At 51.5% G+C, this 14,102-nt stretch overlaps 1 protein-coding gene across 2 annotated transcripts in view; it reads right to left on the bottom strand.

Moving 5' to 3' along the window:
• The window catches only part of AP3B2 (adaptor related protein complex 3 subunit beta 2), a 31,512-nt gene extending 24,513 nt beyond the window's left edge, over window positions 1–6,999 (bottom strand). Inside the window, exon 1 of one of the 2 annotated variants that reach the window (XM_082448583.1) lies at window positions 6,665–6,999. In XM_082448583.1, coding sequence (XP_082304709.1) covers window positions 6,665–6,777 — 113 coding nt within the window. In that variant the 5' untranslated portion in view covers window positions 6,778–6,999. Of the gene's footprint in view, window positions 1–3,348; window positions 3,612–6,664 lie in introns of those variants that run through there. The other variant, XM_082448585.1, reaches the window with a different exon arrangement.
• Between the last annotated feature and the right edge of the window lie 7,103 nt (window positions 7,000–14,102).

Here is a 14,102-nt window from a genome sequence, read left to right on the forward strand (position 1 = left end):
CCCACCCTAATGACCTCATTCTAACTTAATTATCTCTTTAAAGGCCCTATCTACAAACACAGTCACATTCTGAGATATTGGGAGTTAGGACTTCAACATATGAATTTGAGGGGGACACAATTCAGCCCATAATAGCAACAGAAAGGAAAATATTTGGGATATGGTGAATAAAAGTTTAATATTCAAAATAGATAAAGTACTGATATAAATTTAGGGTATATATTCAGTATTCACTGTCAGGGCTGCTGCAAGCCCTTCTGCCATCCGCTTGCCCCGCCAGGTAGACACAGCCCTGTGCTGCTGCTCCCCATTCAGTGAGTGGAGCATTGTCTGGTATTCCTTGGCCATGTGCCCTTGAGCAGTGAACAACCTGCCCAACCATACTCAGAGGTCCAGGGGCTGGTGGTCAAAGAAGTGAACAGAGAAGTGTGAATAACCCCATGGAAAACTGTGTCTGCACACAGCTGATAGAGCAGTGGGACCACTGATGCACTCATATATTGCCCAGGCAATTCCAAAATGTGATGAGCAGTTGTGTATGGAGAACTGTACATTCTCTAATCTCCCAGATGGTACTCAGATAATCCGTAGCTTTGACCCAGGCATGAGAACCCAGCCGGGAGAGGTATCACCAATGGTAGGAATTAAAAAGCAGTGTGCACAAAGTTAGTCACAGAAGTGAAACATTTAGAAGCAACAGAAAATCAGAAATTGGAGGTAGCAATATTAGGAGGGGGAAGAGCATGATAATAGTCATAAAGAGGCAAGTGTGACTGGTGCTGATGCTGAGAAATGAGTAAGTGATAAATGCTAAGAGGAAGAAAAGAACCTGACATAACATGCACCTAGTCATAGGGCTGCATTTTGCAGAAATGTGTGAGTGCTTAACAGAACACAGAGGACTTGCTAGCTGTCAGATGAGGGCAGGAGAAGATGTCCAGCCCCACTCAAGTTGATCTAAAACTCCTCCATTCAGGAATACTACTCAGCCATAAAAAAGAATGAAATAGTGCCATTTGCAGCAACATGGATGAACCTACAGATTATCATACTAAGTGAAGTCAGTCAGACAGAGAAAGACAAATACCATATGATATTACTTATATGTGGAATCTAAAATATGACACAAATGAACTTATTTACAAATCAGGAACAGACTCACAGACATAGAAAACAAATTTATGGTTACCAAAGGGGAAAGGGTGTGGAGGAGGGATAAATTAGGAGTATGGGATTAGCAGATATAAACTACTATATATAAAATAGATAGACAACAATGTCCTACTGTATAGCACAGGCAACTAGATTCAATATCCTGTCATGAACCATAATGGAAAAGAATATGAAAATTATATATGTATATATATCTATATATATCTGAATCACTTTGCTGTACATCAGAAGCTAACACAACATTGTAAATCAACTATACTTCAATTTAAAAAAAAAAAAACCGATCGAAACTCCTCCATTCAGGAAGATGTCCCCCCAAACCAGAGGACATTTTCTACTCCCTATGGCCAAGCCAGGGTCAGAAGACAACCACCTTGTCACCCTCCTAAACACAAACCAGGTGGTCAATTCCTAGGTGTGTTGAACTCAGGACACATGGCTGTAGACAGAGATACAGACCATTCACCTGGGCCTGGGCAGCACTGAGGGTGTGGGAAGAATGACAGAGCTGGGTGCCACCTTCCCCAATATATGCACACCACTGCACCCCCAGGAACCTCCATACATACCCCCACACAGCCAACTCACCCTCACAGACACCTACACACCCAACCATCCCCACCAAACACTGGTACCAGCGATACCCTCCCACATCTCCCCGCAGACATACCTATACCCCATACACATACCCAGACCCCCAAAGACACACCTACAACCCCCAGACACATACAATCTATACATAAACCCACACACACCCACAAAACCCCCTGCAGACACACACCCACAATCCCCACAGAAATACACACAGTCACAGACACATATACCACACATACAGACACTTCCCACAAAAACACACTCTCAACACATAAACCCACACACCTACGGACGCACACACCTCACCTACAAATCCCTACAGACGCCCACAGACACATATCCACCACGACTCCCCCCACCCCCTGATCCAGACATGCACATACCCCACACACGTCCCTCGACAAACACACACACACCACACACACCACATACACATACACCTTTTTGACAAGACTGAGTTACTCCAGTCTCATTGGCCAAAATGGCCCGTGGGCTCCCATTTGAGATTCTTCATGATAAATACAGGCTTTTAAGATCAAATACTCCAGCCTCACAGATCCTCTGACCGCCTTCTGAGGGGTCAGGCGGGCGTCCTCACTGGTCAGCCTGGGGTGACTTCACGGGGACCTGTCAGAGTTTGCCCAGCCCCTTTAACGCTGGGAGTTCTCTAAAGCAGGCTTCCTCGCACCCGGGTGAGCTCACCACCCCGACACATGCCACAGGCCCGTGTCCAATGCACACGCCCAGGGCGTGTGCTGTGGCACCCACACTTCTCCCACCCACCCAGCCTAGCGCACACCTTCCAGGCTCCTGAAGGCTCTAGGGCCCTAGGTGAGGGGAATCGAGGGAGCGGAGGGACTGCGGGGACATAGCGGACATAGCACAGGTAGGATTGTCAGCTGCCCCCTGACAGACAGCAGCTCCCTCCTAGGGTGTAACCACCCTGGGCCCCTCATCTTCACTCCCACCAGCTTATGTTCCCAAGAGGGAGAAGAAGGGAGAGATACACAGCAACACTCTAAGGCCATGAAACATTAATCTCCCGTAGTCAGATCCCCTTATACTGCTCTCACTGTGACCTGACCCCTGGCCTGGCCTGAGGGACTCTCTGGGGTGGGGGGCACTGGAGCCAGCTGGTGGGTAAAACATGGCATTTGAGGCCAGACATACTCATCTCGCCTGATATCCACTTTCCTCCCTCCCCTCACAACCCAAGTTCCAACCCACTAGACAGGAGAGGGTGGCCAAAAGCTTTATCCTGTCTCCAAACCTCACCCAGAACCCACTCTACCTAGGACCTGGGGGGAGGAAAAGGTCAAATATTTTACTCCACCCTCAAATATTTCACTATCCTCTTCCCCTCAGAGCTTCCAGGGAGTTAGACTTATCTCCCCCAACTCAAACTCTCAGTCCCCCATACAGTACCCCTGACGCCCCCCCCTTCCCACCTAGACCCTAAATGCCAGCCCAGTCCTCCTGCTGAGGAGGTGGAACTTAAATGGGTCCTGGCTGAGAATGGCAGCTTCCCACGCCTTGCCTTCTTGGCTGTCTGGGTGAGGGTCTCTGGGGGCCCCTCTGTACCGTAGTGGCTGCCTCTGGCTGTGGCCTTGGCCAGGCTCTAGGCAAGGTCCTTCCAGGGACGCTTCTGGGGTCGTGTCTTCCTCTGGCGCCTGCAGCCACCGAAGCTCCTCCGGCTGCAGGGCCTGGTACCAGGGTGAGGGCCCGCCCTCAGGGGCCAGCACAGGGCTGGCAGCCTCCTGATCAGCCCCACAAGCCCCTCTGCCCCCTGGCCTCACCACGGCCCCTGGGAGCTGCAGGAATCGCTGCATTGGGCACCAGGTCCTGCTCCGAAATGGGACTGAACTGACCAGGGAGCTGGGGATGCCTGTCACTGTCACCAGACGGCCCGCCCCGAAACTCAGAAACTGGACACTGGCGGGGAGGGAGGCTCTGGTTTCCTCTTCACTGCTCAGAGACAAGGACTCACGAGGGGGAGGAGGGCAGGGACTGGGGACAGGGCCAACCCCCAATCTCCAGGCAGGGGACTAGGGGGCAGGAGAGCTGATCCAGACAGAGGCGGGGCATCCCTCCCCTCCACTCTCATGCCACAACTGGACCTCTGCCTCCTCAGAACAGCTCTTCCTCAGAAATCTTGTACACCCCCTTCTCACCCTGACCCTAACCATCTTGATCCTCACCTGTCTTTCCAGGGCCATTTCCTTGATTTTTTCCTTCCTATCAGCACTCTCTTATCTCTACTTCCTCCATACTTGGCCTAGGCCCCCCAGGTCCCCCCCTCCAATCTGCTCCTTACTCACATCCTTGGCCCTCTTGTCCCCTCGACCCCTACCCTGCCAGGAGTGGTTAGTTTATTTGCTGTATTTCAAACCCCCTTGATGCTCCTCAAATTCCCACCCACAGCCTTGCCTTTGCAGCTTCACTACTGGCTTCTTACATAAAATAAAGGCTTTAGATCAAATCCCCCACAGCTCCCAAGCATCTGCATCTACTCTCTCCTCTCCTGTCCTCCTCCCTCTGGGCAGAGCTGGTCCTCCTTGAGGCCAGGCCAATCGTCCCACCCAGCTCTGTAAGCCTCCCCTCCCCTCTCTCCTTCAATTCCTTTCAGCCTCTCCCACACGGCTGGCTCCTTCCCATCAGCAGTTAAACTTGCTCTGGGCTCTCCCATCCTAATAATAAACAAACAAAAATAACAACAAAAATAAAATAAACAAACCTTCTTGAACTGATGTTCTCCTCTGGCAACTCTTTCCCTCTCTCCCCCTTACAGTCACACTTCTTGAAAGCAAAATTCCCATCCATTGTGTTTTATTTATTTACCTCCTCTTCACTCCTCTATTCACTTTAATCTGGCTTCCCATGCTGATTAGAATTTAGGGCTGAGGAGCCATGATGTCTACAAATTATATGGTTCAGCCAAAAATATAAACAGATGGTTAGATAAGGCAAATATGGCAGAATGTCAACAGTGGTTGAATCTATGGGGAGGGCACACATTCATTGTATTATTCACTCAACTTTTCTGTATGTTTAAAATTGTTCATCATAGAATGTTGGGGAAAAATAATCTAGCCCCTCCTCTTCTGACTTTGCCAGAACTATTCTCCCAGGGCAGAAGGTGGGGAGTAAAGCAGAAAGGGGTTGACCTACTCTTTGTCAAGCCAATGGTCATGATTGCTTTCCTTGTTTGAGTTGACCTCAATGGGCATTGACATTGCTGATCGCTTCCTTCTTGAAACTACATTTTATTTTTCCTCCTTCCCTTGGCTTACTTTTTCTCAGTTACTTTGAAACACTTTCCCCCTGCTCTCTGGTCACTCTTAATTCCATGTCTTCAGGGTTCCTACTTGTGCCCTGTCCGAACTCATTTTATATTATATGCTCCCTAGGTTCTCTTGGCTTCCTTTTGTGGCTTTGATGGATATATATAATAATCTCCTGGACTCCAAATCCTAACATCCAGCTATCTACTAGACTTGAATGTATTATACCTCAGAGTTTACAATCTCAGCATGTCAAAAGCCATTATTTTCCACATATTTGCTTGTAATGTCTTTATGTCCAATTACCTTGTATGGCACCACCATCTATCCAGTTACAAGAACTAGTAACCTGAGATTATCCTTATCTTCTCCCAGCCCCTTCCTCTTACCTTTCCCCCCAGTTAATCATCAGGTCTGTGGCTTCTACCACCTAAAATAGCCCTCAAGTCCTGTGCCTCGCCCATAGTCTAGGCCACCATCATGTCCTCCCCCCCAACTTCAACCCCCTTCACTTGTCTCCTGCTGAATCCAGCACCCCTCCAATCTCTTCTCCACAATCCAGCCTGGGATCCTTCTAAAATACAAATCTGCTATTGCCTGCTTAGAACCCTTCACTGCCCACCCCCCGACCTTGGCATCTCCCCACCTTCATTTCTGGTCATTCCGGTGGCTTGCACAGAGATTCTGCCCTCACCGTATTAGCACCTACAAAACCTGTGATCTGGCTCTCCTTCACGTCCACACCTTGCTAAAAGCTCGTTCCTCTGCCCGAAACATCCCTGGCTCTCCCCTGTCCCTTCTCTCCGGGCACAGGGACCAGCTCCTCTCACCGCTCTGACAGCCCCCGCTACACTGAACTGTCACTGACAGCTTCTTCCCTGTGCCCCCCTCTAGAGCAACTTGAGGACAAAGACTGTCTCATGTTCATGGCTGCATTCACAGTGACTAGGACGAGACTCGACACAGTAGGCCCTTAAAAAGGCTTGTTTCAAAATTTACGAATAAACGAACGAATGAGCCAAAGGCGGAAGGAAAGAGTGGGAAGTTAAGGTAGGGCTGAACTATGGGGCAATGTGGGGAGCAAGAGTGTGAGCGCCAGATGGGAGATGGGGATGAGAACATGGGGACCAGAATGAGGGAAAATGGATTTGTAGGAGGGGCCAGGCCTGAGGTTCTGAGTCTATTCCAGGACGGGCCTTCCTGGACAGGCCCCAGGCTCAAGCTCGCCGGTTCTGACCCCTCCCCCACGTTATTTTGGCGTCAATTCGCCACACGCGAAAAAAGGCGGAGAACCCGTAATCCAAACCTACTAACAGGAGAAACACCTGGGGCGGGAGGATTGGTCCTCCAGAAAGAGAGACGGCTGGCCCATCCCCCACCAGCCTCCGACCCCCTTCCCAGGTCCCCGGCCGGCCCCTCACGGCGGGATGCTGGCGTGGGGGACGGGCGTCGCGAGGGCCCGTGACTGCGGCGGGAGGGGGCTGGGCAGGCTTCCGGTGCGCGCGGCCGGGGCCCGGCCTGGGCGCTGCCGACTGGCCTGGGCGCTGTCCATGGTACCGGACCGCATGTTTCCAGGCCGGCCCGGGCACAGCCACCCTCTCGGCCGGCTCCCTCACCGCTTGTAGTCGGAGGAGAAAATGCCGCCGCTCGCCGGGTCGTGGCCGTACTCGGGCTCCCCGGGGCCAGCAGAGCCGCCCTTGTCTTCGCTGTAGGCGGGGGCGGCCGACATGGGGCAGCAGGGGAGGTCGCGGGCTTCGCTGCGGAGGTCACGGCGCCTCCGGGATGCGGCAGGGACCGAGGAAGGGAACGCAGGCCGGACAGGAGAGGTCGGCTGAGCGGCCTGGGCTCCGCAGAGGCCGCAACCTGCAGTGGCGGAGGCTGCGCGCGGATTTATCAATCAGAGATGCTCGCGTGAAGATTCTTAAAGGTACCGGCGCCTGCGGAGCGGAGGGCGTGTCCGCGGAGCGGAGGGCGTGTCCGCGGAGAGAGCAGGAGGGGAGGTGTAGCAGTCTGGCCCCGCCCCAATCCCTCGGAAATCCCTCCACCCCCCAGTAAGGAAGGTTCCTGCCCTTTAAAGGGACTGATGCACCTCCAGGTCTGGGGGTGGGTGGAGGTTGCTGGACTGATTATGGGACAGCCTTCTGGGGATGCAGAACGTCTTTACCTACCACTGACCACCGGGTCTTGGTGGAACGGCCTCTAGGGGCTCCACTCATCCCAGATACTAGCGCGGATGCTCACCCACGCTGTGGAAGGAAAGGGCGGGGGTGGGGTAGGGGTAAGAGAAAGCTGTGCACAAGGGTTTCCTGGAGATGTTGGAATTTAAGGAAGGTTGGTCCGAGAGCGCCAAGGAGCCTACAGCATGCTGCTGTAGATGTAGATGCAGATGTAGAGAGATGGGGACAGAATAGAGGGGAATGTGAACACCGAATTCAGCTTTGGAAAATAGTTTAATGACCATTTCTGAAGCCCTCATGCCCACCCAGAAGTGCCTGAGGTCATGACTAGTCCACGGTCAAGTCCACATCCACCGAAACCTAGGAAAGAAGGGGAAGGGAAGAGGGTGGGTTAGGGTCTGGTGTGACTGCCAAGACTCTTGGATCATGTGAGGCCTTCAGCTCCTCCCCCAAGGTACCCCAAGGAAAGACGGCCTGGATCCAGAGGGAAAGTGGTGACTGGGTTGGGGGAAGGGGTGGGTTCTAGTTGACTTTGGGGCATCAGGTTGAATAGCTGGGGTCTTTTGGCTGGACTTCAGGGAGAAGGTGAGAAGGCCTGGATACGGAGTGTGGAAGGGTCCATAGGGCTGAGTCTTGATCTATAGACTAGGACACAGGTGTCTCCAGAACCAGAATTGGTGGGCCTGGGTGGAAATGGGCGGGGCCAGAAAGGTGGAATTTGGCTCCATAGGTGGGTTCCATTGGAAAATGGGAATAGGGACTGACCACGACCACGGCAGCACCTGGCTGAAGTAGGCTGAAGTAAATAGATGTGCCCAGTATCTGTGAGCTGGGATCTTCCTGGAGTGGGCCCAAAAGGGTTTCAGAGGAGTAGAACCTTGATGAGTTAGCAGGCCTAGTTTGCTTCTAGGGGCTTTGGGTCTGCCAGAGGAAAGTGGATCTTGAGGTTGAAGAACGTGGCCTGGGTGGGGAGGGAGGGCCTGAATTTTCCAGGAACGCATTGGTTAGCTGCATTTGTTAACTGGCTCTGGAGGTGACGTGGGGTCCTGCGTGGGTAGCTGGGCCGTGTGCACTGAACTAATGGGACTCCAGGCTATTTGTAGGGGGTCCAGGTTGGGCTCTAGGCTGAACAGTGCAGTGCACAGTGCACGCAGTTGCTGCGCGTGGGGTGATAGGGAGGTGGGTCAGCGTCCAAGGCTTTGTGTATGCGGTGCTCCAGCTGCCCTGTCTACGCAGCACCCTCCAAAGCGAGCAGAAGCGCAGCAGCAGTCGCTGCCATTGTTTGGACACAACGCCTTCACAGGAGCCGAGAAACATGAACGGGCCGCGGCCACCAGGATTCTTGTACGCAAGGATCACCAGACAAGTGCGGATCAGAGCCAGGTTAGGTCCTGTGACTCCAGCCCCAAGATCCAGCCTGCACCCCTATCTCCCAAGATCCCGCGGCCCTGAGCCCCATACCCTGGGTGCCCAAGTGCCTGTCTTCAGAGACTCACACCATGAGCTCGGGACCTGCAGTCTTCATCCCCGTGAGGCCCACCCACTGGTGGAGCTGGGCTTGATGGGCAGCCTCTGTTCGAAGACTAAGGCCTGCGTTCCAAATGAGATACTCACCCTCAAAGTGGATGATCTCTCTGTGGCTGCAGTACACGCCCACGTGGGCCCTGCACCAGCATCCAGTGGGTGACATCAGCCTGAACAGGAAGAGGTCTCCTGGCTCAGGTGCTCCATGGCCTCTAAGTGTTGACCCAGGAAAGCCTCAGACAGGAAGAACTTAATGGTGCTGACTGCCCCAATCAGGGCCTGGGAGGAGAAATGGACCAGACCACCGTGTGTTTGCAGGCTGGGATGAGGGAGAAGCCACTGATCATTGGGTCAGATGGGCCACCCAGGGCTCAGGGAGACTTGGCTTGGGGCTAAGCCTGAGGTGAATGTCTTCGCTACCTCACACATGCCTCCCTGTGCTGAGGAACTTCAGAGGCCTGGATATCATGGATAAATTCTGCCCTGAGCCACCCTTCAGTTTCCAGCAGTTGAGACCTCCTCCTTATCCAACGTTTTCTTCTCATCTCAAATTCCAGCCTCGCCATTCCCCTCCCCTCCTCCTCCTTTAGGACCCCCTTTCCCAGTCATCTCCCATCTTGCCATTCCCTGGAGGCAACACCAGGGGCATGTGAACCTGAGATGAGCAGAAGTCCTGAAGAAACAGAAACCTGGGGGACTTCCCTGGTGGTCCAGTGGTAAAGAATCTGCCTTCCAATGCAGGGGACACGGGTTCGATCCCTGGCTGGGGAACTAAGATCCCACATGCCACGGGGCAGCTAAGCTCACGCGCCACAACTACTGAGCTTGCACGCCTCAACTACAGAGCCCATGCACCCTGGAGCCCGCATGCCACAACTAGAGAGAGAAAAACCCACATGCCACAACTAGAGAGAAGCACGTCTGCCACAATGAAAGATCCCACATGCTGCAATTAAGACCCGATGCAGCCAAAAAATAAAAAAAAATAAATAAAATAAAATAAATATTTTTTAAAAAAGAAAGAAAGAAACAGAAACCTGGGTGAGATCTAGACCCAAGACAGGCATCTCCTGCCAAGTCTGAGAGGAGAAAGACCCTCCCACAATATCAGCCACCAACATCTATTAAGCTGCTGCTCATTGATGCTTAATACAATCCCACAAGATGGGTACATAACTGCATTTTCAGGATAAAGAAACAGGTTTCCAAAAGTTACACGTTGCTGGAGTGCACACAGCTTAATGTATGTCTGCATGACTCTTTCATGTGCCCTTTGACCTAAACATCAGTCACCTCCCTTACCTCCTTTTCCTCTATAAGGAAGTGAGAAATACATTTAGTTCAGGTTTCTCCTATCTTTACTGAGAACAAAGGGCTTTTGGGACCTGGGAGGATGGCCTGTGTGGTTGTGCCTGAGCTTTGGTCTCAGAGAGAGCCTGGGAAAGGGGGTGAAAGTAGGGCCTGCCTCCCCTGTCCCTGACCCTTCCCTTCCCTCCTGGCCCCAGTCCATAGTATCCTCTACATATTACGGAGTGAATCTCAATTTTCCCAAACTGGGAGCTGTGGAAGACTCAGGGGACCAACTCATCCCAGTTTGCCTGGGGCTTTCCAGCTTTTAAAATAAAAAACCCTACATCCCAAGAACCCAGGAAAACTTGGACAGTTGGTCACCTTAGGCTCAGGTCTCCCCTCTCCCATCTCTCTTGACCTCAAGAGACCACAGGGAGGACCCAGTCATGTGAACAGCCCTTTGGACTTGGTCACGCTCTCCTGAAATCACCAGCAGCATCTCTTGCTTCCCACTCCCCCCATACCCACTAGACCAAGCAGAGGTCACAGCTGTGGAAGAGAGTGGACTGTCCTGGCCCCTACTGGGGCAGCAGGAACCCCACCTGGAGAAAAGATAAGCTGAGGATTTCTGCTCCAGTTACCTGAGATGTGAAGCTTATCTAGGGAGGGGAAAAAAACCAAACAGCTGTCACCACCTGGCTCCTGAGGAGTGAGGGTCCAAACCACTGCCCCTCTGGCCTCTCCCCACTCAGGCTGTGCACGGTGCACGTGGGACTGTCTGTCTGTGCGTCAATGTGTGGCTATGCATTTGGCGTGCCCATGAGTCTGTTGCAATACTGGATACAGGACCGGGAGACCAAGTCCGGGCTGTGCCACTTCTCTGTATGGGACATCAAATAAGCCACTTCTTCCCTCTGGGCCTCAACTTCCTCATCTATGAATTGGGGATAATAAGCTTGGAAGGCTGGACATCACAGGACCATTGGGAGGCACTGAGAACTCTTTGTGAGCAAGACAAGGAGAGACGGGCAGCATTTGTTTATCTTTGGCCTGCACCTGAGCATGCAGAGCTGGGCGTCAAGGGAGGAGGGGTGGGGAGAAAGTGTCTTTCTCATCTCAGAGGAGAAAAACAATGGGCCCTCAGAAACTGGCTGCCTCCTTGTGAGCCCTGCCCCAGAGCTCTTAGGAAATCACGCAGCTGGAAAGGCTCTGGAGAGCAGGGCCCCACCCCTGACTCTCCCTCTGAAAAGTTCCCCAGTGGTGAACACTTTGGCCACCATCAGTTGGGCCCCTGGACTTTGAGTCAGGGTCTGGATGAGGAGATGACCCTTCAGATAGGGGATGTAGGCCTACACGTGGGGCTCCATCCATAATGATAATATTTATTGCCAGAAACTGTGCTAAAACCCCATTTAGCCCTAACAGTAATGTCATGAAATAGATACTGTTGTTATCCTTCCAATTTAACAGAAAGGGAAACAGGCTTGGAGAGGTTGCCAAGGTTACAAACTAGTAAGTGGGGGAACCAGGATTCAAGGCCAGGCGGTCTGGTTCCAGTGCCCATGACCTTAACCACTGTATAGTACCTGCCTCCCTCATGCTGCTGGCACACGAGCACCCCCTTCCCCAGACCCCACCACCAGGAATTACTGACCCCCTGTATTCTTCCTGACCTTCCCCTGGGCTTTCATTGAGCTGAGCTGCCATTTTCTTTGTAAGAAAGGAGAAGGAGCGAGGTCCTGGAGCTGTAAGCAAGAGCCCAGGGGACAGAGCATCCCACTCTCTGGGCACCTGGCCTGAAATGCTTCCCATCCCATTGGGGGTCCTCACTGGGGACCTGATCTCTTTCTCCTTTCACTCTGATGGAGAATTTTAGAGGAACAGCGGTGATGGTGGCCCTGCAACTGGGTGTGGGGTGACAGGCAGTCTCCTTGGGGCCCTGGGCCCTGCCCTTCCCCCAGAGATCCCCGAAGGACCTCACCCAGTAGGGTCCTACCACTGAGCACAGGGCTTGTGGGGTCATTGTGGTGGCCCTTGGTGGTGTGGCTATGGCCTAACCCCTCCTGTCCCCCTTCAGTCTAGCCCTGGACAGAGGGTTCCTCTGTGGGAAGCAAGGTTATGGGGTCACTGCTCTCAGCCGGCCATCTCCAGCCAGAACAATGGTTGGGGCTCCCCACTGGGGCAGAGCAGACCCTTCCTTTGAGCCCCCAGCACACCCTGCGCTGGCCCTTCCTTCCCTTACAAAACCTTTGGTCCCCACCCCCACCTTGGCCCAGTGATCCCACCTGAATCCTAGCCCCCAGCCCAAGCAGCTCATCTTGCAGTCGTCACCTCCGTACCTTGCTAGGTGCTCTCCTTCTGTGGCCAGAGCAGGGAAGACTACCTGTCCGCCCCTGAGGCAGACAAAGGAGCCAAGCAGGAAGCCCAGGGGCCCTGTTCCGAGCATCACCACCTGGGCCATTCTGATGGCAGCACTCCCTCCTCCTGGCAGCTCTGGGGACAGGTGGCAGCCAGAGACCATAAAGCTGGGGCCTGGGGTGGGTAACTGGTGCCCTCACCCACCCCTCTCCCCTCCTCCTGGTGTTCAGTCCCTACCCCATACCCGCTTGTGCTTGCAGTGCCACTTGTGCCTGCAATCTGAAACTACCTTTCTCGCCTTACTGGCCTCCAGGGTACACAGATGCCCCATCTCCACCCTATTGTGGTCAGAGAGCAAACTTCTGATGATTTCAGTTCCTTTTAATTTGTTGAGACTTATTTTATTGACTAAACCTATGGTCTATATTAGTGAATATACTATGTGCACTTGAAAATGTTCATTTTGCATGTTTAGGGTGCAGTATTCTATAAATATTAGTTAGGTCAAGGTGGTTGATAATGTTGCTCAGATCATCTATGTCTTTACTGATTTCTTGTGTAGTTTTTCAATGAATTAATAGAGGGATTAATTGTCCATTTCTCCCTTCAATTCTGTCAAATTTTGCCTTGTGGATTTTGAAATTCTATTATTAGATACATAAACATTTGATTATTGTTATGTCTTTCTGATGAATTGAACCTTTATGGTTATGGATGTCACTCCTCATCTCTGCTAATAATTTTTGCTTTGAAGTCTACTTTATCTGATATTATGCTATTTGTAGCTATATCTTTTACCATTCATTTACTTTTGATCTATCTGTGTCTTTATATTTAAAGTGCATCTCTTGTAGACAGAATATAGTTGAGTCTTGCTTTTTTATTCATTTTGGCAATATCTGCCTTTAAAGTGAACCATTTGTTCACTTTAAGTAGACACTTGTATCTACTGTCATTGTCTGACTTTTCTAATGATGTTGAGCTACATTTTCCTTTTTTGCATGTCTAGGATTTTAAAAATTTGTACAATGGACATTGGAGATGATACATTGTACAGATTATGGATTCTTTTATCTTCTCCTGAAGAACATTGATTTTTGTATTAGCAAGCAGTCAAATTAATAGCTTGAACTTGACCTGAAGCTTGTGGAGTTCTGGTTCAACCCTTTGTTATGGTGAGTCTGTTTAAGTTTCACCATTATTATTAGGGTGAATTCCTTAGTCCTGCCCCATAGTCTTCTAAGGCATAGCCCCTATGTTATTTCAGTGGGCAGGCTAAAGGCATTTACCAAGCCCCTTTAAATTTGTGGAAATCAAACTACAAATTCTGTCTCCCTTGCAGTACACAGCAGCAGAAATATCTCCCTTTCAGCTGTTGCTTTCCACTGGGCTCCTTGGAGTCTCACCCAGTGGATGTGCAGTAAGGAGTTATCCAAGGATTTGTGGGATTTTTTTTAAAATAAATTTATTTATTTTATTTATTTATTTTTCGCTGTGTTGGGTCTTCGTTGCTGTGTGCAGGCTTTCTCTAGTTGTGGTGAGCGGGGGCTACTCTTCATTGTGGTGCGCATGCTTCTCATTGTGGTGGCTTCTCTTGTTGCAGAACATGGGCTCTAGGCGCATGGGCTTCAGTAGTTGTGGCACGAGGGCTCAGTAGTTGTGGCACACAGGCTTAGTTGCTCCGTGGCATGTGGGATCTTCCTGG

Source organism: Balaenoptera physalus (genome assembly GCF_965194825.1).
Source record: "Balaenoptera physalus genome assembly, chromosome: 2".
Classification (NCBI taxonomy): Eukaryota; Metazoa; Chordata; class Mammalia; order Artiodactyla; family Balaenopteridae; genus Balaenoptera; species Balaenoptera physalus.